The sequence below is a fragment of the Alnus glutinosa genome, chromosome 4 (assembly GCF_958979055.1).
Source record: "Alnus glutinosa chromosome 4, dhAlnGlut1.1, whole genome shotgun sequence".
NCBI lineage: Eukaryota > Viridiplantae > Streptophyta > Magnoliopsida > Fagales > Betulaceae > Alnus > Alnus glutinosa.
Window position 1 is genome coordinate 7,472,775 of NC_084889.1, and position 13,739 is coordinate 7,486,513.

At 37.2% G+C, this 13,739-nt stretch overlaps 1 protein-coding gene across 1 annotated transcript; it reads right to left on the bottom strand.

Annotated features, from left to right (window-relative positions):
* Nucleotides 1–1,881: 1,881 nt before the first annotated feature.
* LOC133867110 (laccase-14-like) lies at nt 1,882–6,141 on the bottom strand. The gene is made up of 7 exons (XM_062303792.1): nt 5,957–6,141; nt 5,451–5,602; nt 5,003–5,247; nt 4,424–4,549; nt 2,971–3,562; nt 2,196–2,548; nt 1,882–2,092 (listed from the first exon to the last, which is right to left on the bottom strand). Exons 1-7 carry the CDS (start codon nt 6,059–6,061, stop codon nt 1,953–1,955), a joined length of 1,713 nt encoding a protein of 570 aa, XP_062159776.1. The 5' UTR covers nt 6,062–6,141; the 3' UTR covers nt 1,882–1,952.
* Between the last annotated feature and the right edge of the window lie 7,598 nt (nt 6,142–13,739).

Here is a 13,739-nt window from a genome sequence, read left to right on the forward strand (position 1 = left end):
TAGAACTTTTTTCTTTTTGTTTTCAAAACAAATAGTCTCGGCACGAAACGGGCCGCGCTCCACAAGCTAGTTGTCTGCTGCCCAGGCCTCCGCCACTCCGACGTCCTTCTCGAGCACTCCGATTTCGGCCTCGAACGTAAACTTGGCCCAGATGAGATTTTTCATTCTACCGTGTGTTACAATGCCCATTCGGTTTCTCTAAAAATCTTTCACAAATCAATCCAAAAAAGTTTCACAACCCATTCTTTCAGCCGTGAATCATCACAATCTAAACCCAAAACAAACACAAAATGTAAATCAAACCTAAGAATTTCACTTAACCAAAAAAAAAAAAAAAAAAGAGAAAGGATTTATTGTTTGGGTACTGATAAAATGTCAGAATCCAAGCTCCCTGGCTTCTCCGGTGCTAGGCCGTGACCCACTGGCCCAGGCACCGTCGTCCACCTCAAATGGTGGCTAGCCTACCGCACGTCTGCCTCAAGCTCTCTGTTTCTCTCTCTTCCATGGGTAGGTCTCTCTCTCGGTCTCTTTGATCTCCCTATCTCGTTTGCACGGACGAAAAGTGTGACGTCCGCATGAGAATGTGGATGTGCTTATATCTATAAATACACGGTAGAATGAACCTATCAGAACTCCGCAGTTAAGCTTGCTTCTACGAGAGTAGTACAAGGATGGATAACCTCCTGCGAAGTCTGGTTCGAGGGGAGCTAAAAGTGGACAATATTGCGTCATTGGGGGTGGGTTGTTACAAATGGTATCAAAGCTATTGCCCAGCCTGAGATGGAGGAGCGTGCACAAGCCCACGAGAGTCGCCAACGGGGACGCTAGGTCCCAAGAGGGGGTGCTTGTGACGTCCCACATCGCCTGAGAATGTGGATGTCCTTATATGTATAAACACACCCTTCTTGACACAATGCGTTTTAAAGCCGTAATGGGCATGAACCTATCAAAACTCTGCAGTTTAGCGTGCTTTTGCGAGAGTAGTACCAAGATGGTAACCTCCTGGGAAGTTTGGTTTGGGGGGAGCCAAAAGCGGGCAATATTGTGTCATTGGAGGTGGGTCGTTACAAAAAGGAAAGAAAAGAACGAGAAAGAAGAAGAAAAAAAGCATGGAAGAAAAGGAGAGAAAGAAGAGGAAAACAAGAAAAGGTGGAGGCGTACTTTACGTTTTTCTGTAGGTACAATAATAACCCACTGACATGTGTTGGAGAGCAAATTTCGATCGGAATTCGTGAAATTTGTTCCAAACCGTTTAAAAAAATTTACATTTATAGACGGTTTGTCCCAAATCATTAACAAATTTCATGACGATTTTAAAAGAAACCGTCGTGATTTCTTTTTTTACTGACGATTTTTAGAAAACCGTTTGTAAATTTTTTAATTCCTGACGCTTTTCATAAAAGCGTTATTAAAAATTTAATTCTTGACGGATTTTAAAAAAACCATCAAGAATTAGTCTTTTTTTTGCAGTGAGGGAAAATGTAAAATGTAATGTGACGATCTTTTTTGAATTTTGTGATCAACATACAAAAAGGGACATATATTATTGTTTTTTCGGATGGAAATTTAGTATTTTTATTTTCTTATATTAAGCACAGGGAAAGCAATCGTATGAATGCCACCACAGCCAATAACTAGACTCTAGCTTATGGCCTTTTTTTTTTCTTTTCTTTTATTTTATTTATTTATTTATTTTTTTAATTTTACATGTCCACACAAGAGAAGGGTGAGAGATTCAAACTAGTGACCTTCGCATTATGAGGCATGATTTCCAACCAATTAAATTACTCAAGGACGACTCTAGCCTATGGCTTTAACCAAACTCAGCGGACACATTTTTAAATCTTCACTTAACTACACCGCTACGTACACAATTATCAATTAATGACGATATAACTGCATTATTTTATTCAAACAACATATTTATTTTGTCGAGACATTTACAGGTTAATCTAGGCCTTTGAACAAGGAGGCATATAGGCAGGTGGTGGTCGGATGCTCGTTGCATTAGTAGGTCCATTCCTCACTATCAGCACAGTGTCCATACCCCAGCTTGCGTGCCTTTCCAAATGACAGTGCATAAACCATACACCTGAAAATTATATATATATATACATAGCTTAACCATGTTAGCTAGTTCATAGCTCGTGGCAAAATAAATAAATAAATTAGCTAAAGAATAAATATATATATACCGGGATTATCAGCAAAAAATCTGATAGTAGCCCATCCATTCTTACGAACTCCGATGGTATTAACCTCCGGTGGGTCGATTAAATTATAATTCGGAGGGTCAGTCACATTGTTGAAATTTCCCGACCCATTTCCGACCAAGTAGAAGCTAAAACCATGCAGATGCATGGGATGATTCTCTGCGGCGAGGACATTAGTCCCTTGGAACACAATTTCAACCGCTTCATCATACTTTATCAACTTCGCTTTTGTTCCCTGGCTTGGGTATAATGTGTTATTTCCTACATCTCCTGTGAAGTTGAAAATATATGGCGGCACACTTGGGAAATCACTAGCGAAAACCCCATTCAACCCACTGCATGCACGCATCAAACACAATTTCATTAAGCAAAATATAGTATATAACATATCAGAAAAACTTCACTTAATTACCGGTATCAATTTAATGTATTCATCTTTAAATTTTTTTCAATTTTACCCGTCCGTTAGGATTTTCTGTTAAATCTTGTCAAAATTTCTAAAATAATCCTACAATTTTTTTTCTTATTTTTATTATTATTATTTTTTTAAAAAAAAATGAAAGTGCGCATATACCCTTCTAACTACCACTCTACTGTCGATATTCCCTTCAAACTACCAATTGTGTCGATCTCTCCCATAAACTACCAAAACACTGTCAATATCTCCCCGATAAAAAAAATACCCTTCTTAAAAAAAAAATTTTAAAAAAAAAAATCTTAAAATTATAACAAAAAATAAAAACCAAAAATTAATTACTTGTAATATGCTTGCAGGACAGCAATAGATGGGGTCTCGAAACTGATGTTGTTCAAGCTAGCAGACAAGCGATTACCGTGAGGCCCCGAACACGATGTATTAATAGGGCAGATCAACTCGTTTACGGAAACCGCTATGAAGATTCGTGTAGTGATGTTTTTCGGGACGTTGACCGGGTGTTCTTTGCTTGCCAGGGCCCTTAAGCGAGTGGTGAAGTTTCCAGCTGCATCTGTGTCATTATAACTAGGAAGCGTTGGAAACGGAATTGATGACGGCGGAGTATAGTTGCCGTTGTATTGGAGAATTGCTGTAGTTGTGGTGCGGTCGAACTGAACGGTGCTCTCGGCGTAAGGAGTTGAAGCAATGTAATAGAGGCTGCGAGACTGGTTCATGGTTACCAGAACATCCATTGTTTGGCCTGGGGTTATCATGATGTAGTTGGTGGTGATGGGCTTGATGTATGCACCATCTGTCCCGACAACCGTGAGATTGTGTTGTGCAATCCCGAAGAACTGTTCTTCATTCATCACGGCATTTATAATGCGAAGAAGATAGGTATTGCCATACTCCACCGCTAAATGATATGTTGTCCCTGCGCGCAACATGAATTATCAAATTAATTGTCGTGTTACATATAACATTAATTCTTAATTTTGCAAAATATCTTTGCCTAAATTTTCCTATTTATCTCCACCCGATATCTTTATTTGAAATTAGCATAATATATATTTAAAGAAATTAGAAAATAGGAAAAATTTCACTTACAATTCCTGATCTTTCATCACTCTTTCAATTTTAACCATCTGTTAGAATTTTTCGTTAAATTTTGTCAAATTCTCAAAATACTATTTTTTTTTTTTATTAAAAAAAAATTAGAAAAATTTTCAAAGATTCAGGCATAGGTATTTTTTGCAAATTCTGTTAAATTTTGAGCAACAACTAAATCCATAAAAAAAAAATTTCTTAAAAAAAAATAGGGGTATTTTGAAAATTTTGATAGGATTTAACTAAAAATTTTAACAAATGGTTGAAATTGAAAAAAAAAATTTAAAGATGGATACCATAAATTGAAACTTTTTAAATTGTTTGAGTTTATGATTGCAAAAGTGGTAAAAGATCAGTGGTTGTAAGTGAAGTTTTTCTTAAAAAATATTTGGGGTATTACAGCTTTTACTACAAATCCCTAACAAATTCACATGGTGGTCCATATTTTATGAAACTGGGTCTATCATGTGGCAATCACATTTTGCTAATGTGATAATTAAGTTTATATAAATTGTCATATCAATTTGTAAACGTTGTAAATATTAAATAAATTGCGTCTACGTAAGTTTATAAAAAACTTGCAGTAAAAATTATAATTCCCCTATCAGCACTTGGCAGAAAATGAAAGCCTTGTTGATTTGGTGAATGTATTAGTTTAGAGCTAATAAATATTGTTTGTATAACATACCGTTGGAACAATTATACAAGTCTCCCGGTTGTCCGTTGATAGTGAAGGCATCTGAAACATTTGGATCACCACCAGTTGCGAGGGCATCGTCGATTATCGCCATCACATCTCCCTTATACCATTCCCCTGTACGTCCAGCATACATCAAAAATGAAAAGATTAACATGCTAATTAATTAATACTTGGCATAACTTCCCCTTTTCTAGGTACGTTGCCGATAAAGTTTTTTCTATTTTAGAAATTGTGTCACATTATTAAAAAATAAAAAATAAAAAAGACCCTCTAATTAGCTATTAATTCTGTTACTTCAGTAGACGGCATGAGAGTAAAAAAATAAACATAAAGTGAAGCTTCTTGGAGGACAAAAGAGCTCATTGGACACGTGAAAGTTTTACTAATGGGACGGCTTAAATTTTGGATAACTTTTGAAGGACTATATACTTTAACCAAAAAGAAAAGCATCGTCATGAGTCAAATAGAAATATGGGATCGAAAAAAAATAGATAAATAATAAGGTGTAGAGTATTTTTTTTTTAAATATATATATATAGAATCGAAGTAGTTGATGCGTTGGAATACCGAGTACAATTGTTTCTTGTGCATAAGGCTTTGGAAATGGATAAGTTGTCGCCGGAGTTGGTAGAATAATAATAGCACCGTGAACGGTGGCACGTGACCAGTCGCTGTGGGCATGCCACCAAAGGGTTCCTTCTTCTGTACTAAATATGACCTCATATGTGAAGTTTGTTCCCGGTTGAATTGGGCACTGGGTAATGTTCTCCGGCCCATCCGACCATGGATTTCTCGGTTGTCTTACTCCGTGCCTGTCAAGTAAAAAAAAAACACTTAAAAAAAAAAGCACAAGAGAAAACAATCATGTGCGTACCCGTTGGCGGTGGGAAGTGTTTGTTTTTTTTTTTTTTACTTTTTTTTTTATTATTAATTAATTCGAACGTGTCAAATTGTCAACCATGTGGAGAGAGAGGGGGATAAAAAATGAGTGGGGATAGAGATAGTGATAGATTACCAGTGAATGGTGACCCCATATAAGCCCTGGTTGTGGACATTAACGAACACTGTATCTCCCCTGTTAACTTGAATCGTTGGTCCTGGAAAGCTGCCATTTACAGTCAGAATGCTCTTTGTGCTGCACAGCCTTGTAAAATTTGTTTCTTTTAGCTGCAATGACACCAACCCAAACACATCAAAAGGTTAATCTATATGCCAAAAGAAAAGAAAAGAAGAAGACATGTCAAGTCCAATTGTCACTAAGAGGCCCTTTCATTTGCCGTTCATCAATTATAGATTGTAATACTAATTTCTAAATGATTTTATAGTAGGTAAGATTTTTTTTTTTTTGGGGAGGTCTTATCATGAGGAACTTAACAAAAAATAGAAAGCACTAGCAAATTACAACCAAATCTCAATAAAGTTAAAAATAAAAAAATAGAAAAGAAAAGAAAAGAAGTGCTTGCAAATTACAGCTAAATATTAATCCAAAAAAAAAAAAAAAAAAGGGAAAGAAGTGCTTACAACAAAATCATAATGAAGGACATCGCCTCTAGCCATGCAAAGAAGCCCACCCAGAGACTGGATTGCTAAAAACCCTAAGATCAAACTCATCCATTTTAATCCCATTTTGCCAACTATTTACTCAAGTCAATGCCTGATCTCTTGTGTTCTTCAGATCTCCCGGCCCCCGGCCCTTACTTCTGTTATCTCAAGCTTGCAATTGCAAGTATTTATAGAGCCTTTTTGCCCATGTTGCTTCTCACTCTTGGTCTTTAAATTTTTAATTAATCAATTTATTGAATGTTTCAAACACTTACCTCATAAAATATAAAGAAATGAAAACCATGGAATTATTAAAATTATCTCTTGTCATCTTCAAATGGAACAAAGCATTATCCTTTAGATTACATGGTTTGATATATTTATATAGCCGATTATGGTCTTTCGTGGGTAAACTGCTCAGCTTGCATTTTTCTTTTCTTTTTGCTAATTAATTGGAAGGTCATATAATTAATTGTCAAAATATGATCCAAGTCTCGGGCTCTCAGCTTTGACATTAGCTCACGTGGGTTTAATTTAATTGGTTGCAGTTTTTATCTTAGGCCAAATATGTTAAGATCTCTGTGCTTTGTGTGATTTTCACATTAAGATTGTTGGGGATAAATCCCACTCTGACCAGCTTAAGGAAAGAAGGGGAATAGTCATTCCCTAGGCCTAGGTTGGCCCAGGATCAAGCTGTACCTGACAGGGCGGAAGTTGTACCCGATCGGGTATATAGAAGATGACCTGACCGAGCGGGAGAAGAACCAATTGGGCATTTACGTTTGGGTACACCGAGACTTGCAATACAAGGTACACCTACCTTGACAGACTTGACTAGGAATTAGTACTATGCACCATACTGGGTGTCTGAGCACCATGCTGTGTTACTGTTCACCTCGTGCCGAATTACTATTCACTCCATATCGTGATGGTTGATGATTCCCTGAAAATTCGGAGGATACTGTTCTCGACACAGTGTCCTCCACTTACCCCAGGATGCTTATAAATACTAGACTCCCCAAGTATTGAAGGGGGATAATTTTTCAACTTTTGCTCTCACCTACTACTGGCCTGACTTAATAATTGGAGGGAGGATCGCGGGTCAACCCCCAACGCTTCCTTGTTGTTTTGCAAGTTATCCGAGCACCATAGAGGGTCCGAATCACCTAGAGGGATCGAGCCACCTAAAGATCGAGCTGAGCCACTAAAAGAACGAAAGTTGGAGCAGACTCGTCACCGATCAGATATTGTACCAACAAAGATCTCAATTTTTAATATTATAAATTTAAGTCTGAGTTTACCAAAATTTTAAATCTAATACTATTTTTCCTTATAAATAATAATAATAATAAAAATAAATAACATTAAAATACAATTATACCATTTATATTATTTAAAAAAAAAAAAAAGTAGAAGAAGAAGAAGAAAAAAGGGCCCCGACCTCGCAGGCTACCAACATCCCTTAGATGGGTACGTGGCTCACAGCTTCCTTGGTCATGGGGCTATCACATTCTCTGTTGTGGCCTTGGTTTTTTTGTTTTTGTTTTTGTTTCTTTTAAAAATTTAGTCCCTACGTAGATCTCGTTCGATTTCAAATATTTTCCTTTGTGAACCTGCCGTAAAATTTGTTAACAATGTGCCATGTCAAGTTAATTAATTAATGTCATGTAACTCTCATTTGACATATTATATGACAACTACACGTACCACATGGCATATTTGTTTTAAATCACAATTTTTATTTTTATTTTTATATTTTTGTTAAAAAAAAATGAGATAAAGGTGGCCGGTCATCCCTTATCCGGTAGGGGCACCGCCTCTCATTAGTGAGCTAGGTCGTCCCTAATATGATGAGAGGGACGCTCCTCATTAGAAGACTGGTTTAGGCCCTAGCCCTCTCAAAGGGGTGGTAGTCCTTATCTGTGAGGGTCAGCCCCCTTTCACTAGTTAGGAGTGGGCAGCCAGTCACTTCGTAATATTTACACTATTGAGAGGTGTTAGAAATACACTCACTACGCACCAAGTGCACACTCACCCTCTCACATGGTGTGGGTCCAACCTATGTGAGAGGGTGAATGTGTTTCTACTTTTCCTTTATACTATTGGGGAATGATCCATGCACTACTAGTGTACAACAAGTGCACTACCCTAAAACACATTGGGATGGGACCCAAACAATGAGTCCCACCCCAATGTGTCTTGGAGTAGTGCACTATAGTAATATTTTTAGCATTTCCCTTACACTATTACACCTATCTCTAAAAGTTTAGCAAAATATATAGTCAATCAGTCCATTACAACAAAGCTAGGGTTCCCTAAAAACATAACCAAAGTTCTACGCAAAATAAGCGATCCCTCGATAAGCTCCAAGCTCCTCAAATTTTGCTTGGGTACGTGGATAATATCCGGACTCTTTGTTACCTCTAAAAATGTAAATATGATTTAATGAGCAACCCTAGTAAATTGAAATAATTAATCAGCAAAGTGAGGTCGAGCCATTACTTACCAACCGAAATTTGACACATAAATTAAGTACAACATTTCCTAATATTTCCTAGGGTAATGATTCACCCCATAGAGACCACTTTTCATCACCATGCCTATGTGGCAAAGCGGTCCTCCATTACCTTTTAAGTTCGAGTAATGATTCAATACTACCAAAACATACAACTTTTCACAAAAAAACTCAAAAAGTAGTGGAGGGAATCATTGCTCTTTGAGTTTTAAGAATAAAATAAGGTAGGGGACCACTTTGCCACATAGGCAAAATGGTAAAAAGTAATATATTTGAGTGGTGGTGAATCATTACCCTATTTCCTAAATTAAGATTTTCATGTTACATTAATTTTCATATCAAACTTTTATTTAATTCCTTTACATGTCTGTCGTCAATTCCTTACCTTATTCGGTCAATCTTGCCTTCTTTACTGCGGTTTAATTTTTCTATAAATACCATACATGTTTATACAATTAGGCACATGCAATTCAATATAATAAAAATGAAGCCCATATGTCCTTTATAAGCGGTAGCTAAAGTTTGATAATAAGTGTGATTTCGTAGACAATAAGTGTGATTTTAAACCAAATCGTTGAACATAATCGTTTGGGAACAGCATTTTTAAAAATTGCGATTTAAAAACGCAGAAAAATCTATTTTTTCAAATCGCATGTAAAATGATTTTTTTTAAATGCAAAATTTTAAATACTAATTTGCAATTTTTAAAAATCACTTTTTCAACTCGCACATTTTAAAATTGTTATTTTAAATCGTACTTTTTTAAATCGCAAATCCAAATAGATCCGAAGGCCAAACCAGCCCAAATCTTACATCTTCTATCCTCTCTTTCTACATTTTATATAAAATTCAAAATGGTATCAAAGCTACTGTTTTCTTAGTAGTTTTAATAATCCCCATTTTGCTGTTTATGCAAGTTTTCTCATTTAAGGGTTTCTTTGGTATCTTTCATTGCGAAAGCAACGTACCAAACGCTTCATTGAGGATAGCTTTGCACTTGACCAAAATTAGGAGTCTATTTGGTTCATCACGCGCCACTTACAATATTTGCTACCGCCTCCTATAGTCAAAATACGAAATCAAAATAATGTTTTCAAGGTATAAATCTATCAATCTAATGAAAGCCTCGACACCAACAGACGTTCCATGTGCTATCATGCGCCATTCAATTCTCCACGCGCCACCGACAATTTTGGTGGTTCCTCCACGCGCGTCACTCACCACAAGTTCAACATGCGTGTTGTCGAATTCGGTTTATATATCTGGTTCGACCAGACAACATGGCCTATTCAGTGGCCCATTTCACGACTAGTTTGCCGACCACCACCAGTCACCTTTTTTCGGGTTTCCCCCAATCATTGTTCCCCATTCGTCATCACCGGCAATGTTCAGCTTCGACATGATCACCTCCGGCTGTCACCGACTCTGGGCATTATCACTGTCATATTCTAGTTGCCGTTCTTCGGCAGTCATCGCTGTTGTCCGCCCTTTCCTCACCGAATTCTTCCTACCGTCTTCCTTTGACTGTCTTCACCGCTGCCATCCACTGACTGTCATTCGTCTTCGTATCCCGATTGTCGTCACTACCGTGTACAATAGCTCTTCCACCCAATCTCACGATCTGATTTTCTTTTGTGTTTCACTAGATCCTATCCCATATGAGCTCATGTCAAGCTTTTTATTCACGCCTCACATAATCCTTATCAGCTTCATCAATGGTTTTAAATGGTCAAATGCACACTCATATTTTAGTTCTTGGCTTACCAGGTCTAGTTGACCAAAAAAAAATATTTACTGGCCTTTATGGGTTCTTTTTCCCTTGATAATTTTACCCATCATAGTGAGATGGTTTTCATTGGCTGCATTCGCAAGTTATGTCCATTTTCAGTTACTAAAGGTGCCTGTTGTCTGGCTAGATTAGGCTTTTATTTTCTATTTCTTATATGCTATCATCTTTTGCAATTTCTTTGGAAATACTTATTATTAAAAAAAAAAAAAAAAAAAAAAAAAAAGTCTCCATAGTAAGTTTAAGGGGAAATGTTAAAGTAATTTTCATATCAAGCCTTTTTTTTTTTTTGAAAGGATATCAAGCCTTGATTTAATTTCCTTATAGATCTATCATCAATTCTATTCCTTATTTGGTCTATCTTGCCTAGCTTGTTTACGACAATTTAATTTATTTATAAATACCATATATTGAGCATTCCTAGTAGCCTCATCAAAATAGCTTTTTAGTTATTTTGGTGAGCCAATTTGATGAAAACACTAAAAAACCACTCCCTGCAGCCTCACCATTTTAACCAAAAAGTTTTGATGAGTGAAATTACTCACTAATTCTGATGAGTAATATTCACTCACCAACTCATTCACCAAATTTTGTTTTACCTTTCTCTCTTACACGATCAGCACACTTTTTTCATTTTTTCTCTCATTTTCTTCTCACATCTCTCACACACGATAATGTCCTTATTTTATGGATATGAATGATTCTTTGTAAAAATATTAAATAGAGAAATAATAAAAAAAATCTGAAAAATTATTATTTAAATGGAATAGTGAATATTGACTAGTTAAAATGGTGAGGCTGATGGGAGAATTTTAATAAAGTAGCTCACCAGAATAGAAAAAAGTAATTTTTAACTATTTTGGTGAGTAAAATTTGGTGAGGCTACTAGGAATGCTCTAATACAAATGCACACTCACACATTTCAATATAATAAAGATGTGGCCCTAAGACTAGTGGTAGATGTAGGCCTCTAAGATTGAACAAACCCAAATCTTATGTCTTCTATTTTCTTTGCTTCCGCTAAATTATTCTTCTATTTTAATATTTTGCTTAAATTTACCTATTTGAAAATTTATACACAATTATGGAATATTTAATTTGTAGCCGTTGAATGACTGTGCAAGTTAATTGTGTTGAAAAATCTTAATGTCTGCTGGAGATCAGACTTCCCTTCTTGTATTCAAGATCTTATTGTTAGGGAGAAGTCTTTTCCCTAGATCCTTTGTTGGGATCATGATGTATTTGGTAGTCTTTGCAATGAAGATTTGTTTCTTCTCTGTTTCAAAAAAAAAAAAATTTGTACACACGAGTAAGTGAGTAACTATTCCTTTTACTAACAATACAAATAATGCATTGATTCACTCCCAAGACTATATACTTTTTGTCAAACATTTTTGCCCAATTTAACTGGATTGTGTGATTTTTGTTTAGGACTAAAACTTTTTGTTGTTGCAAATTAAGAAACAGCCTTCTTCAAAGCTTCTTCTAGTCTTGTGTTAGGACTAAAACTTTTTGTTGTTGCAAATTAAGAAACAGCCTTCTTCAAAGCTTCTTCTAGTCATGAATTCACTCCTGTATAATTTTTGTGAAGGATTCGGCCACGACTAAATACCACGTTGCTTCTCCTACGAAAGCATGGACGATTGCATGATCCCAAAACTTAGGGATCCAACTCTCACTCTCTCATTCAGAAATGGGAGGACGTATCACCGCCAATCCCACGTCATTTTTGACGTGAAGGTTCTGCAATTGGGCAGAACACGCAATCTGTTTTGCCATTTCAACATGTATTTAATAGATAATAATAATAATAAAATCGAAGTAGGTGTAATGCCATAGACACAACTATATAAAAAAATAAAAAATTAGAGACACCCCCCTTGCTTTTTTTAAGGAGCCAAAGTCACCGACGTCCCTCCTTGGATATTGCTTTCTTTTAATAATAATAATAATAATAATAATAATAATAAAAAAGTCTCGAAATGGGCCGGTGATAGAGTTGGCAATTCGGGTTTGCGGGTCGGGTTCGTGTCGACCTGACTGACCCGATCACATATTCGGGTTCAACACGAACCCGACCCGATTATTAATCGGGTCAAAACTTGTAACCCGAACACGACCCAATTGTGAGCCGGGTTACACGACACGAACTCGTGCCCACCCCACAACAGCACAACCCCAGTTCCCAAATCCCAATCCACACTGCAATCACAGGAGAAAAGACCCAAAGTTACCAAACAACACAATCCGGCCCTGGTTTCCAAGCCCAGATCGCACGAGAAACCGTGTTCAAGCCAACAAGTGCCAAATCTAGGGATCCCAAGTTTTTCAAACCCAGATCGCATGACCAACCGTGTTCACAGCATTGAGCGTCTGAGCCGCTGATTCGTTGAACCTCAGACCGAGTCAGACGGCATGAAGCCGTGAGTGTGAGCAGTGAACCCAGAAGTGAAGGCCGGGTGAAGCCATGAGTGTGAACCCGTGAGTAAGTCCTATTCGAAGGTGAAGCTATGCGGCTGTACGGCTGTGCCTGTGAAGAGTCAAGACAGTGAAGTGAAAAGAAAAGTGATGGTGGAAGATTGAAATGGTGAAACTTGAAAGGAGCCAAGGAAGGGAGCCGTGACCGCGTGAGGTGTGAAGACGGTTAACAGGTGAAGTGAAAAAGTAAAGTGATGCGGATTGCGGGTAAAGACTACCGTAAAGTGATCCGGGTAAGACTTTTGGCGTTTTGCCTTGGACAGTTGGACCAAAAGTGACATTTGAAAAAAAAAAAAAAAAAAAAAAAAATAACATAACATAACAATCGGGTCATAATCGGGTTGACCCGATTATGACCCGAACCCGATAAAGCTAAACCCAAACCCTGTTTTTTCGTGTCGGGTTTGCGGGTCGTGTCAAAAATTGCCAAGCCTAGCCGGTGAGGCTTTTTTAGGCTAACGTTTTTCTTTTTTAAATGATAAGGCTTCAATTAACCGACAAATGTGAGATGTTTTATTAAAGAGAAATGATTCTTACACTCATTTCTCACGACAGCCGCACAACAGCCTACGTGAAAAGGCACTTTTTTATTTTTTATTTTTTTATTTTTTGTTTCTTTTTGTTTTGGTTGAAAACCGGTTGGAGGGGAAATTTCCTCCAACGCAGCCCCTCTCTCTCACTCTCTCTCTGCAACGTCCGTACAGGGAGCCGTCTGGTCGTCCCCTAGCCAGCGCCGCTTCATCGGAATACTCCTCCTCTGTAATGGTGTTTTAATATATTTTTTTTCTTTTTTCATTTATTTTGGATCTGAAAACTAGGTTGGAGGGGAATTTCATTTCCCCTCCAACTCGTAGCTTCTCTCTCTTTGAAACGGCTCTCTCTATCTCCAGCGCACACATTCTCTCTCTCTCTAAAATGACTGTCCTTCTCTCTTTGTGGCCGGCCGTTTCATATCTCCGGCGGATTTGGCGACCGGATCTGTC